Source organism: Apostichopus japonicus, chromosome 19, assembly GCF_037975245.1.
Source record: "Apostichopus japonicus isolate 1M-3 chromosome 19, ASM3797524v1, whole genome shotgun sequence".
Classification (NCBI taxonomy): Eukaryota; Metazoa; Echinodermata; class Holothuroidea; order Aspidochirotida; family Stichopodidae; genus Apostichopus; species Apostichopus japonicus.
This window is the reverse complement of record NC_092579.1, coordinates 1,717,377-1,729,183: the sequence shown is the minus strand read 5'-3', so window position 1 is coordinate 1,729,183 and position 11,807 is coordinate 1,717,377. Positions and strand designations below refer to the sequence as shown.

General features: G+C 38.0%; 2 protein-coding genes across 3 annotated transcripts in view; both read left to right on the top strand.

The window, feature by feature from the left end:
* Positions 1-5,950, top strand: part of LOC139960555 (dual specificity mitogen-activated protein kinase kinase 4-like) — a 55,038-nt gene extending 49,088 nt beyond the window's left edge. For both annotated transcript variants that reach the window (XM_071959004.1, XM_071959002.1), the window contains 2 exons: positions 553-855; positions 2,386-5,950. Coding sequence is in view for 1 of the 2 variants with exons in the window: in XM_071959002.1 (XP_071815103.1) it covers positions 553-855; positions 2,386-3,098 (1,016 nt within the window). In the remaining variant the exon portion in view is untranslated. The remainder of the gene's footprint in view (positions 1-552; positions 856-2,385) is intronic.
* A 485-nt stretch (positions 5,951-6,435) lies between these two features.
* Positions 6,436-11,442, top strand: LOC139960556 (uncharacterized). Its single transcript, XM_071959005.1, has 3 exons — positions 6,436-7,506; positions 8,711-9,007; positions 10,255-11,442. Exons 1-3 carry the CDS (start codon positions 7,173-7,175, stop codon positions 10,965-10,967), a joined length of 1,344 nt encoding a protein of 447 aa, XP_071815106.1. The 5' UTR covers positions 6,436-7,172; the 3' UTR covers positions 10,968-11,442.
* Positions 11,443-11,807: the final 365 nt, after the last annotated feature.

The window sequence follows — 11,807 nt, the reverse complement described above, 5'->3', positions numbered from 1 at the left end:
AGTTACAATATAGTGACACAGAAAAGTTTATAAGATACAGTGTGCCGGTTGCAAGATTAAATTCGTGTGAAAAGCTGTGTAAAGTACCCTAAAGTGCTCCCAAATATATATCAACATATAAGACAGGGAAAATGAGATAGAAAATAATGAACTCCGACCCACCCCAAAGTACACATCCTACATAGGATGAGAAAGTGTTCAAGTAGAATGGTTACGAGGCACTGTCGGTAAAGCAAGTTTCATAAACTGCATAAACTTTGCTGAGTTGTCGATGCTGTTATCATGGGGATGGGCGTGGGTGGTGGGAGTGGGTGGTGGGAGTGGGTGGTTGCTGTTTGTCAAACTGGGGTTCGAGAAGGGTGCTTTGATAGAAACGTTGACTTTTATAAAGTGATGCAGAGTACTGACTGTAGGAGAACCCGTGTGAATTTGCTTGGAATTCTTGTGGCACGGACGTGTTAACCTGACCTCTACGGTTCTTTGCGAAGTCTCGTTTTGGCGATAACTGTTTGACCCTCAGTAAAAACCTGACATCATTTTGTTTCTTTCCAGGTCTCAAATATTGGAACCATCCAGGAAGTTGGTTCGTCTCCATTCTTATTCTGACTATCATCATTATTCTTGTGATTTACGAAGCTGTCGTACTTGAAAGAAATTATTTCGCTAAACATGACCGCATCGTGAATTTGTTGTCTTACATAGCATTCTACTCTCCGCTAGTCGTCTTTCCGTGTATGACCGTCTATTCGAAGGTTGCAAGTGCATTCTCTTGGAGGGGACGAGGAATATGGGCTACAACTCTAAATGCTCGCTTTATTGTACAGCGCCTCCAGTTTTTGGATCTTGCTGTCAAAGGTAAACGCTTTAAACTTCTATCTCTTTTCCGTCCACTCCCCACCATCCACCACCTCCCCCCCCCCACCTCTCCACCACTGCGTTGATTTTGGTTCAGTGCTAGATACTACGGGATGCTCAGTGGAATAATCGGTACTAATGGAGCTCTTCATGTCACAGGTATGCGTGCAGCTGTATAGTAGTATTGTTGTTCTTGCCTTAGTGTGCAGCTGTACGGCAGCAGTTTATTCTTGACTGAGTATGTATGTAAATGGAGCCTCTGACAAATCTTCATGACACAGGTATGTGTGCAGCTGTACAGCAGCAGTTTATTCGTGACCGAGTATGTATGTAAATGGAGCCTCTGACAAAATCTTTATTACACAGGTATGCGTGCTGTACAGCAGCAGTTTATTCGTGACTGAGTATGTATGTAAATGGAGCCTCTGACAAATCTTCATGACGCAGGTATGCGTGCAGCTGTACAGCAGCAGTTTATTCTTGACTGAGTATGTATGTAAATGGAGCCTCTGACAAATCTTCATGACACAGGTATGCGTGCAGCTGTACAGCAGCAGTTTATTCGTGACCGAGTATGTATGTAAATGGAGCCTCTGACAAAATCTTTATTACACAGGTATGCGTGCAGCTGTACAGCAGCAGTTTATTCGTGACTGAGTATGTATGTAAATGGAGCCTCTGACAAATCTTCATGACGCAGGTATGCGTGCAGCTGTACAGCAGCAGTTTATTCTTGACTGAGTATGTATGTAAATGGAGCCTCGACAAATCTTCATGACACAGGTATGCGTGTAGCTGTACAACAGCAGTTTATTCGTGACTGAGTATGTATGTAAATGGAGCCTCTGACAAATCTTCATGACACAGGTATGCGTGCAGCTTTACAGCAGCAGTTTATTCGTGACTCAGTATGTATGTAAATGGAGCCTCTGACAAATCTTCATGACACAGGTATGCGTGCAGCTGTACAGCAGCAGTTTATTCTTGACTCAGTATGTATGTAATGGAGCCTCTGACAAATCTTCATGTCACAGGTATGCGTGCAGCTTTACAGCAGTAGTTTATTCTTGACTGAGTATGTATGTAAATGGAGCCTCGACAAATCTTCATGACACAGGTATGCGTGCAGCTGTACAGCAGCAGTTTATTCGTGACTGTGTATGTATGTAACAGAGCCTCTGAAAAATCTTTATTACACAGGTATGCGTGCAGCTGTACAGCAGCAGTATATTATTGACTGAGTTTTTTCCATACGTTTACATTTGGCACACGTGGCGTCGAAAATTTACGGGATTACTAGACGTAAATTAGAGATAGTTAATGATGTCACTTAAGTATCTGAGTCTCCTTACAGCTGATAATCAATGTTCTTTCTAAAAAGAAGCGTTTTTATGGTATCACCAAGTGTAGTATTTCAAAATACAGACATGTATCCTATTCCTTACATGGTAATTTGTGCAAATGAAGTTATGTGCCACGCCCCCACATTCTCTGAATTCAGTTATAACAACCATTCTTTCTCTCTTACAGGAGTACCGGCGAAACATTTCCTTGTCCTATGTCTCATTTGGCCTGTTTTTGCTGCAACTTACAGAACATACATTAAGTTAGGAGTTAAGGGACAGACTGGCTTACCTGATAAAATTAGTTGTCTAACCGTGGCTATTGCTGAGCTTATATGGGGTTGCTTTATGTTCCAGTTATTCCTGATAAGAATATCTTTTCAAAATCATTTTCAGCTTCTCTTGAAGTTTCTACAAAAATTTGAAGGAGAAACAGAACTATGCCAACAAGTAATAAGACGCGTGTTGGTCGATTTTAAATGTTATCAAAAATGCGTAGCTGCATATATGTCTGTAATGATACCCGCCTGCATCATAGGCGCTGCGACTAGCATCTCGTGGTTCTACATGGTCAACGACATGGTCAACGATGGTAGCAAAGACCACGAGTGGTTTGTAATGGAGAAAAACGTGAATTTTATGATCTGGTCCGATGTCGCCATGTTCTTTTCTCTTGGGCCTCTGGCTATTGGTGGTTTCAACGCCAACTACATTTGGGAGAACTTTCAGATCAGCGTGATCTTCATGAAACGCGATGAAGAGAGGAAATTCTGGAATGATATCATTCGTTTTCTGAAGCAAGTCCAAGATGACGTGCCACTCATCTCTTTAACCACAGTCCTAGCGATGGTGGGTCTTTACGTCACTGTGGAATTTGGAAAGCAAGTAGTTGACTTTTGAAGAGGGAACGTCGGTATAGAAAACTTCGAATCTAGCTTTAACTTCAACATCTGATACACCACTTATGTCACAGATATATACTTTTTCCCTCTGTAGAACATGACAAATGATTAAGGAGTGTTAGCTCAGTAGTTAACGCCGGTGCCTTCCAATCACAAGGTCCCCGGTTCGAGTCACTCCAAGATTAATGTATGTCGTCCAGTTTCAGAGTTGTTGACAATTGACAATTCATAATCGTGGACGTTAAATATGAATGTAAGAGACTGACTTCGGTCAGCTTGCGGCTTTGATAAGCCAATGAGGCTTCTTCGAGAGTTACTGCTTGCAGGAGGATCTAAAATACATACAATACATACATACACACAAACGGAACGATCAGCGTGATGCTCGTTTGATCGCTTGAGTCCAATGTCGGATATGTATCTCTTTCATTTGCGGTACCGTGTTTCTTTTGCTCATTGTCAAATATGCATTTTGATTTTGGAAAATATTTTGAGTTTCTAAGTAGTTCAGTAGACAAATGATATTACAACGTAGCTAAGTATTCAGTATGCAGATATTGGTATCTATGTTTTTTATTTTGTGTTGTCAATAAATCCTACGAATTTTCGCTTTTGTTATAACTCTGGGATTACGTAATGCATGTGTAAGCGTAACATAGTAATACACGGTTGGGTCAGTTAGGTATCTAGCAACTGGCAAGCACTCAAATCCATGGAAAAGAGAACAGGATTGTCAGGGCTGGTTTAAAAGAACAATGGCATTGTTATCTTACATTGTTGTATTCTGTAAGGTTGTGAAGATGAACTTACACATTAATTATATGCAAATTAGGTAAAGTGTCTTTAAATATTTGATGCGAAGTTAGTAACATGTAGTATTGTTGTGTCACGTGTTATGATGACACGTTAAGTCGTTAATTTTTTGTTAACGGAAAGTCTAAAATGAGCGGATCATATTTGCTATTTCTAATTGTAAAGGAATGTATAAGCAATGGTGTTTTATTTGTTTGATATGTTAATTGCGATACAAATATCAGCATTGGTGTAACTCAGTTTCTTACAGGGTCATATTCTGTGACGCCCTTTTCAGGGACAACCTCCTGGTTTATACTGTATCAACTGCTACATCAAGAGTCTACCGCCTTTTATTACAAACATCAACGACTTAGGCCCACACTCATCTTCACACAAGAATAAAATACGTGGTTAGTTGGACTTAACCACATCGTGCCAGCCAATCATACTGTAGCTGCCGACTCAGTCGCGTCGTATTAGCCAGTTCATCCGCATCAGTCCCAAGATGGCCCAATAAAGACCAATGCAATGTAAAGTTATATTCAAGCTTGGTTAATCTAAGTTATAACTCGCTGTTTATATACATTCAAGAAGCATAATTAGTATATCAGAGCAACATTTCATTAAGTTCTCCTCTGTATGTTGATGGATCTTGATTTGCCTCGTGATACTCATGGTGTTTTGTTGTTTTCATTTCCTGAGGGTGAAGTGGACAGAAAATACAACAATCGTTCACTGGAATCTTCTCCATGTAAGTCTGTTCTGTTACACTAATGTGTTATCTTCTCTAATGAGAGCCCCTGTCGCCTTTATCATGAGTACCATGTTAAATCCCTCTAGCACCCTGATGTTTTGCCCTCAGTTTAAGTCTTGTCCACCGTGGGCGATTTGTTGGACATCTCTCTAACCAGGCTTGAAATCGCTGTAAGGACATGTTACGTGTCTTTCAAGTTTCAAATGATTTTATATGAAACTATGCATTTTATATTTGCGCATGTGCTGTTGAGGTCATGAAACATGTTATCTGCAAGGAACATGATTTTGATAAGAGTTGATGTGCAACTGTTTATTTTTGTAATTATGTGACAACTTTGTAAAAAAAACAGACATTTGAAATCAAGCACGGTGATACAAAGCATATAGTTTATATCGTGAGACTTTTGTTCTATGCGTATAAAGGAGTTTGTAAGCCTTCTCCCAGAATAATCTCAGATTTTAAACGTCAAATGCTGCATTCTAAGGTATATATATATATTGTTGTTCGATATAAGTAGCTCTAAACGCAAGCCTTTGCTAATAAACACGTAACGTGGATAATATCATGTAGTAAGCATGTATTTAAATGTTGGAATATGTTGTGTTTGATACAGAAATTGTTAGCATATTCATGATAAGTTCTTCAATACCGCCCTCATTTCATTTGCTGGGAACATTTCATACCGTAGTATTGTTACTGTACATAGTGAGTGGATCTTTCCACTGGATATATATATAAAGCATATATTGTGTCACTTTCTAAATTAGGATCCTAAAAGGAAAGTGTTTTTTTTTTAAATGATCTGTCATATCTCACACATCTCATTTATGCAGTGCCAATCTGCAAAAAATATAATGATAGAATTGTAAAGGTTTTAAAGTACACGTCAAAGATTCTTCATTTAGATTACCGATATACTGTATGAAGGAAACCATGAATGTCTCTGCTAGAGCTGAATTTATAAGAATGGCCACCAAACATTTATGATGATCAGAATCACCTCTTGCATACCTCCCTATAAGGAGCCTTAACGTGTAATCAAACAGAAAGCTAAGAAATCCTAATATTTTGACAAAATACAGAGTAGCCTACAGTTGTTGAAGAATTTCTTTGTTCATAGAGCTGCAAGTTTTTGTCAATTCGATAAACTGAAATGAATTGCTCTAGTTTTTATATATTTTTTTCTATGAACAAACATTTTGTATAGGTTGTTTTAATATCGCATTTTCTTAAATTCTCCTTTTTATAAAATATTTGTATATTTCTACTGGAATAATTAAATTGATATTGAAATTGAATTGACCCCAGTGCACTCCTTTATGAGACCCTTCATTCGCCATTCCACAACAAACATTCAGCCCCCCCCCCACCCACAAACACACACGCACCCGGAAATGAGTTTCTAGAACAACGTTGTTTCATTCTATAACAATATCTGTTTGCACGCAACACGTTATTACCTAGAGCACATGCATTCCCGCGCCTTAATCGCTAGCACCAGATACGGTACTGTATTGCATAATCTGTAACGTCACGTGTTGCATGAAATATCACGTGATACGTGAAGTAATATATTATCATTGTTACGATTAATCTCTCATAAACAGAAATCCTTCTTTTGTGAATTTATAACAGCTGTATTTGTAAAACTCAAAACAAAGAAAACAATGGAAAAAGATTGAATCTGGTGGGGGCTGATGGGCACAAACGTCGCGGGACAGTGCCGGGACATGTGACCGTGATTTGCGGGGGTGGGGTAGGGAGGGGGAAAAAAGTCAAAAGTCACGACAAAATTAATCCTCTGTGATTTCCTTACCAGAAATAACAGTAGCTTAATGTTTCCCAAAATATAGTATTTGTTATTATGAACATAAATCTGTTACATTTTCAATTTTACTTTTTTTTTTTAAAGGAAGAGAACATTTTAGTATAACAAACCAGAACAACAAGACAAATTAAATCAACTAAAAATAGACAAGGGGTAGTTTTCATTGACGAATGGGCACTTCTAATTTAAGAACTGTGGTACTTTTTCAGGTTTTACTCAAAAGTGGTAGCTGTTAATGCCGTTGTTCCCCCTCATGTTCCCTTCGAATCCGCCCCTGAAGTATTACTTTAAACTTTCACAAATCACTGAACGGAGCAGTTTGTGATTTAGTTTGTGTTACGGTTGATTGCAATTCTAAGTTTTGTATTTCGAATTTAGTCTCAGTTCTGGTTTCTTTTTTAAGTTTAAACCTTTCAAAAGAACTCTTTTGTACTATTTCTTTCTGTCAATATAATACTTCCTTTAAAATTCCCAGTATGAAAGACATATATAACGAAACTTGCGTTTATATTGAAATGTCATAAAGCAGAGTAAGAACGGCTGTAGAACATTAGCAAAAATGACATTTCAAATTAATTTCGAAAGCATTGATATCAAAACGAGATGATTGATTGAATTAACCAATATTTGGTAGAAATCGGCTTGATATTGGTAGAAATCGACTTGATACTGGTAGAAATCGACTTGACATCATGGAAGACGGACCATGGCCTCCTATCGTGTGGTTTATAATGAAGATATCAGCTATATTTTATCATAGACAAATTGTCGGTCAGCGAAGGTGTATGTCATGTGAGAAAGAATTTTACAAGAATACCCGACGAGTACGCGACACCGGTAGAACTGTATCTAACGGCTATCAGCGATCCCGTAAACATGAAGACTTTGATCTTACGTCCTGCTACGAGACGGTTTATGATGATAGCAATATAACATGGGAAGGATCATCTAGTGAATGTTTGGCATGTGAATCACTTTGGTGGGATCGTTATGGTCACGTGATGAAATACACAGAAGAGTCGATTGGTAAGATATACTTTACTATTGGTATCTAAGGAATAACCAATCACCATTTCTCTTTGGTGTATGTCGGCTACTGGCCACAAAGATAACGGTATGGCGGGTAAGGTGGGTCAGTGGACTTGTAAGTTTTGCAACCTGTCGCCTTTTCAGTGTTGAATACAAAATATATAAAGAATATCCAAGAAAAAAATGACAATTAACATGATAAATGATAAATCTAAATAGTGAAATAAACGATTTTTGTGTAAAATAGTTCAGTTATCATATCATGTCCCGGTAAAAATATAAACTCGTTCACTCTGTCATCTTTGCGCTTGCGACGCGTAGCCTTCTTGCCTATATTTAATTGGTTGATATAGTTTAACGGACGTGTATCGTACAATGTTGCATGGTCAGGACATGGTCAGTACAGAATGTGACAGTTATCTACAACATAAGGATTACATTGTGATGCTGCCTCGAAAATCAGTTTGAATTTCTGCTGCTGTCTTCCTGTGGATGGGGTCCAGTTTTTGGACCATTGTGATATAACACCACCTTGTACGTAGTAGGTGAACCAAGGTATTCAATTTTCAGTGTATTTTCTAAGTGAGCATGTCTCCACAGCCAACACAGTATTATATATAACATATTCTATACCTTATTGTTGTCAGTACCCCCAAGCCGATGAAAAAGTTAGCGCCTACTTTTAGAAAGAGAGTGATTGATAACCTATGGAAACTTTGAGGTGCCATCATAATGTTAAGATCTTTCTGTGAATATAGTAGTTAAGAAATGATTAACTTTTCAGATACTATGTTAACAATTGGGGCGGTGGGTGGGGGTGGGTGGGGGGTGCCAAATTCCTTAAATCAAATAAATGAAGAATTCAAGAGTTTGTTGCAACATGATGAAATTATTATTTTTCAAACAACATTAAACAAACAACATTTATCACTTAACATATTTCACCAACTCAACCGCATTTTGACACAACATAATGACTTGCAGAAAATTTAGAGATAAGATCTTGATATTTTGACGACACTGCGTGTGTGTTTGAAATGCTTCGAACACGGACATAGGAACCTGACTGGTGTAATTTACATACGTTTATAGGTGAAATAATCAAATGGTGTAAATATATACCAATGTTTTGAACCTGAATATCTATTCACCACTTCTCTCATTTTTTTTATTATTTGCTGCATCATTTTCTTCCTTCCAGGTCTCAAATATTGGAACCATCCCGGAAGTTGGTTCATCTCCATTCTTATTCTGACTGTTATAGTGACCATTATGACCTACGAGATAATAGTACTGGAACTAGCTTATTTCGCTAAAAGAGATCGCATCGTGAATTTGATGTCTTACTTAGCATTCTACTCTCCACTAGTTGTCTTTCCATGTATGAACATCTGCTCGAAGGTTAGAAGTGTTATGATGGTACCAGGAATATGGGCTACAACCCTGAATGCTCGCTTTATTGTTCAGCGCCTTCAGTTTTTGGATCTTTCTGCCAAAGGTAACGGTTATAAATCAGTTCTTCATCTTCTGTCTTCTGTTGTTTGTTTTTTTCTTTTTCTTTCTTCATGCTTTCACTTTGGTAAGTTTTTCGGTACCATGTAAAATACTTAAACCCATCAAATGCAGTCCACATTTGATTTAAAGGTAATCAAGGTTGCCCCCAAATATGCCAGCAGAAGTTCATTAATAATAATTGTCACCCCATAATCAAATTTCAAAATATCATTTTTACTGCCATTATAAACGTTGTTTTCCACGTTGAGGCTTTAAAATTGTTCTAGTTTAATAGTCCTGAAAAAAATGTGAACATGTAATAAGAACTCAGAACCACTAAGAACATATTGCTGGAAACGTTTATAGTTTAATTTCTAAGGCCAATACTGCTGATCTTTAAAATAATGAATAAAATAAAATAGTGTTGTATTGATAATGTATGTAATGGATTCCCTAGCCGGTCTATACACGACACAGGTCTAGTTGCAGCTCTACAGTAGCAACTATTATCGTGGTTGAGTGTGTACTCGTACGATGCACCACACAGATCCTTGCACAGCTCTTCAGTTTTCATACACCCTATACCTGATCAATATTGCGATCTTACACTTTATATGACTCAGGGACGTAATACAATATTGATCAAACGGTCAGTGACATCGCTAGACATTTGAAAGTGGGAGGCAAAAAAGATGATGGAAACATTTGGAAGGGTGGGGCACAGAATGCGGGTAATGAAAGCTGGCGCGGGAGGTGCGAGCGCATTTCAGTTTCCATAATTACCATAGCTTATATCAGCTTCCAATTTAGCAGCATTTTGGAGGTGGAAGCAAGTTAATTAGGGTCTATAGAAGTCGTTAAAGTATTGTGTATCGCCTGTTTTTTGTTGTTGAACATTTCATTTGGGGCAGAAGGGGGTTGTGCGGGGGCTAAGGTGGCACCAAATAATTTTCTAAAGGTATGGGGTATGACCAAGTGTTCAAATGACCAAATGTTTACGAGGGTTCTATACGTACATTAGAGATAGTTAATGATGTCACTTAAGTATCTGAGTCTTCTTACAGTTGATAATCAATGTTCTTTCTAAAAGAAGCGCTGTTATGGATATATATATGGATCACCAAGTGTAGTATTTCAAAATACAGACATGTATCCTATTCTTTACATGGTAATTTGTGCAAATGACATTATGTGACACGCCCCCACAAATTCTCTGAATTCAGTTATACCAACATTCTTTCTCTCTTACAGGAGTACCGGCGAAACATTTCCTTGTCCTATGTCTCATTTGGCCTGTTTTTGCTGCAACTTACAGAGCATATATTAAGTTAGGAGTTAAGGGACAGACTGGCTTACCTGATAAAATTAGTTGTCTAACCGTGGCTATTGCTGAGCTTATATGGGGTTGCTTTATGTTCCAGATATTCCTGATAAGAATATCTTTTCAAAATCATTTTCAGCTTCTCTTGAAATTTCTACACAAATTTGAAGGAGAAACAGAACTATGCCAACAAGTAATAAGACGCGTGTTGGTCGATTTTAAATGTTATCAAAAATGCGTAGCTGCATATATGTCTGTAATGATACCCGCCTGCATCTTAGGCGCTGCGACTAGCATCTCGTGGTTCTACATGGTCAACGACATGGTCAACGATGGTAGCAAAGACCACGAGTGGTTTGTAATGGAGAAAAACGTAAATTTTATGATCTGGTCCGATGTCGCCATGTTCTTTTCTCTTGGGCCTCTGGCTGTTGGAGGATTCAACACCAACTATATTTGGGAGAGTTTTAAGATGAACGTGATCTTCATGAATCGCGACAAAGAGAAGAAGTTTTGGGATGAAATCGACTGGTTTCTGAAGCACGTGAAATATGACGTCCCATTGATCTCACTAAGGTCAATCCTTCTCATAACGAGCTTTTATGTAACTATGGAATTTGGAAAACAAGCCATTGACTTGTGAACACGGAATGTCAGAAGTAAATTGCGGTTTCAAGCCTCGGCTTAAAATCTGATACCCTTTATTGACAGACCTGTTCCTATAATGGATTTTAAAAGAAGGTGGAAGGTGAATGCAAGTCCATATCTGGGTTAAGGGTAGAACGCTGTTCGAATTTGTGTGTCGGTTACATCTGCAATTTTGTGTTACAATTCCACCTAAACGACTCTGCTGATTTTCTTCACACTCTGTAGAAAGGTAACCCATATTGTGCTTTGCAGTCCATGTAATACAGGAAAGGTCAAAGGTCAGAGAAGTAAAATATCAAATGAAGCGAAAAGCTCCCTTTTGCAAGAAACCTTCAATAGATTACAGTTTTTCACAACTATCATGAACACGATTAGTGTAATCAAACTATGTTTTACAGTGCATGGTAACTGCATGAGTTCAAATGTTACGTAATGAAAGTCAAATAAAAAGTTTAAGTGGACGACCAATGCCACATATGTCGTTTTCTATCGCTCTGATTAAAAGAAATATGTCACATATATAAGTTTCTCGTGCTCTTATTGGACGATCATTGAAAGAAGTTTCGTTCTTTTAAAAGAAAGTATATTATCCTTAGAACTAATAGTATTATTCGATCTTCTTTCCTCTTTCCACTATGAAATTGATTTCGTATTGATGAATTATTACTGAAAGAACCTCTCCCTGTTATGAACCTACTGCACCGGGCCCCACTCTCCAGATAAAACGACTAGTTTAGAGCACAACATTCATTCTCAGAACTAATGTCCTAGGTATATCACGTACATTCCTGTGCTATCATCGTTAGCAACAGATACACCATGCGCATGCGTATGT

What these genes read in the sequence shown, in the direction of transcription:
- LOC139960556 (XM_071959005.1), top strand. Translation starts at nt 7,173, where the DNA reads ATGGAAGACGGACCATGGCCTCCTATCGTGTGGTTTATAATGAAGATA. An exon ending in ATACACAGAAGAGTCGATTG is followed by an intron (nt 7,507 to 8,710) that starts GTAAGATATACT and finishes TCTTCCTTCCAG; the next exon opens with GTCTCAAATATTGGAACCAT. An exon ending in TTTGGATCTTTCTGCCAAAG is followed by an intron (nt 9,008 to 10,254) that starts GTAACGGTTATA and finishes TCTCTCTTACAG; the next exon opens with GAGTACCGGCGAAACATTTC.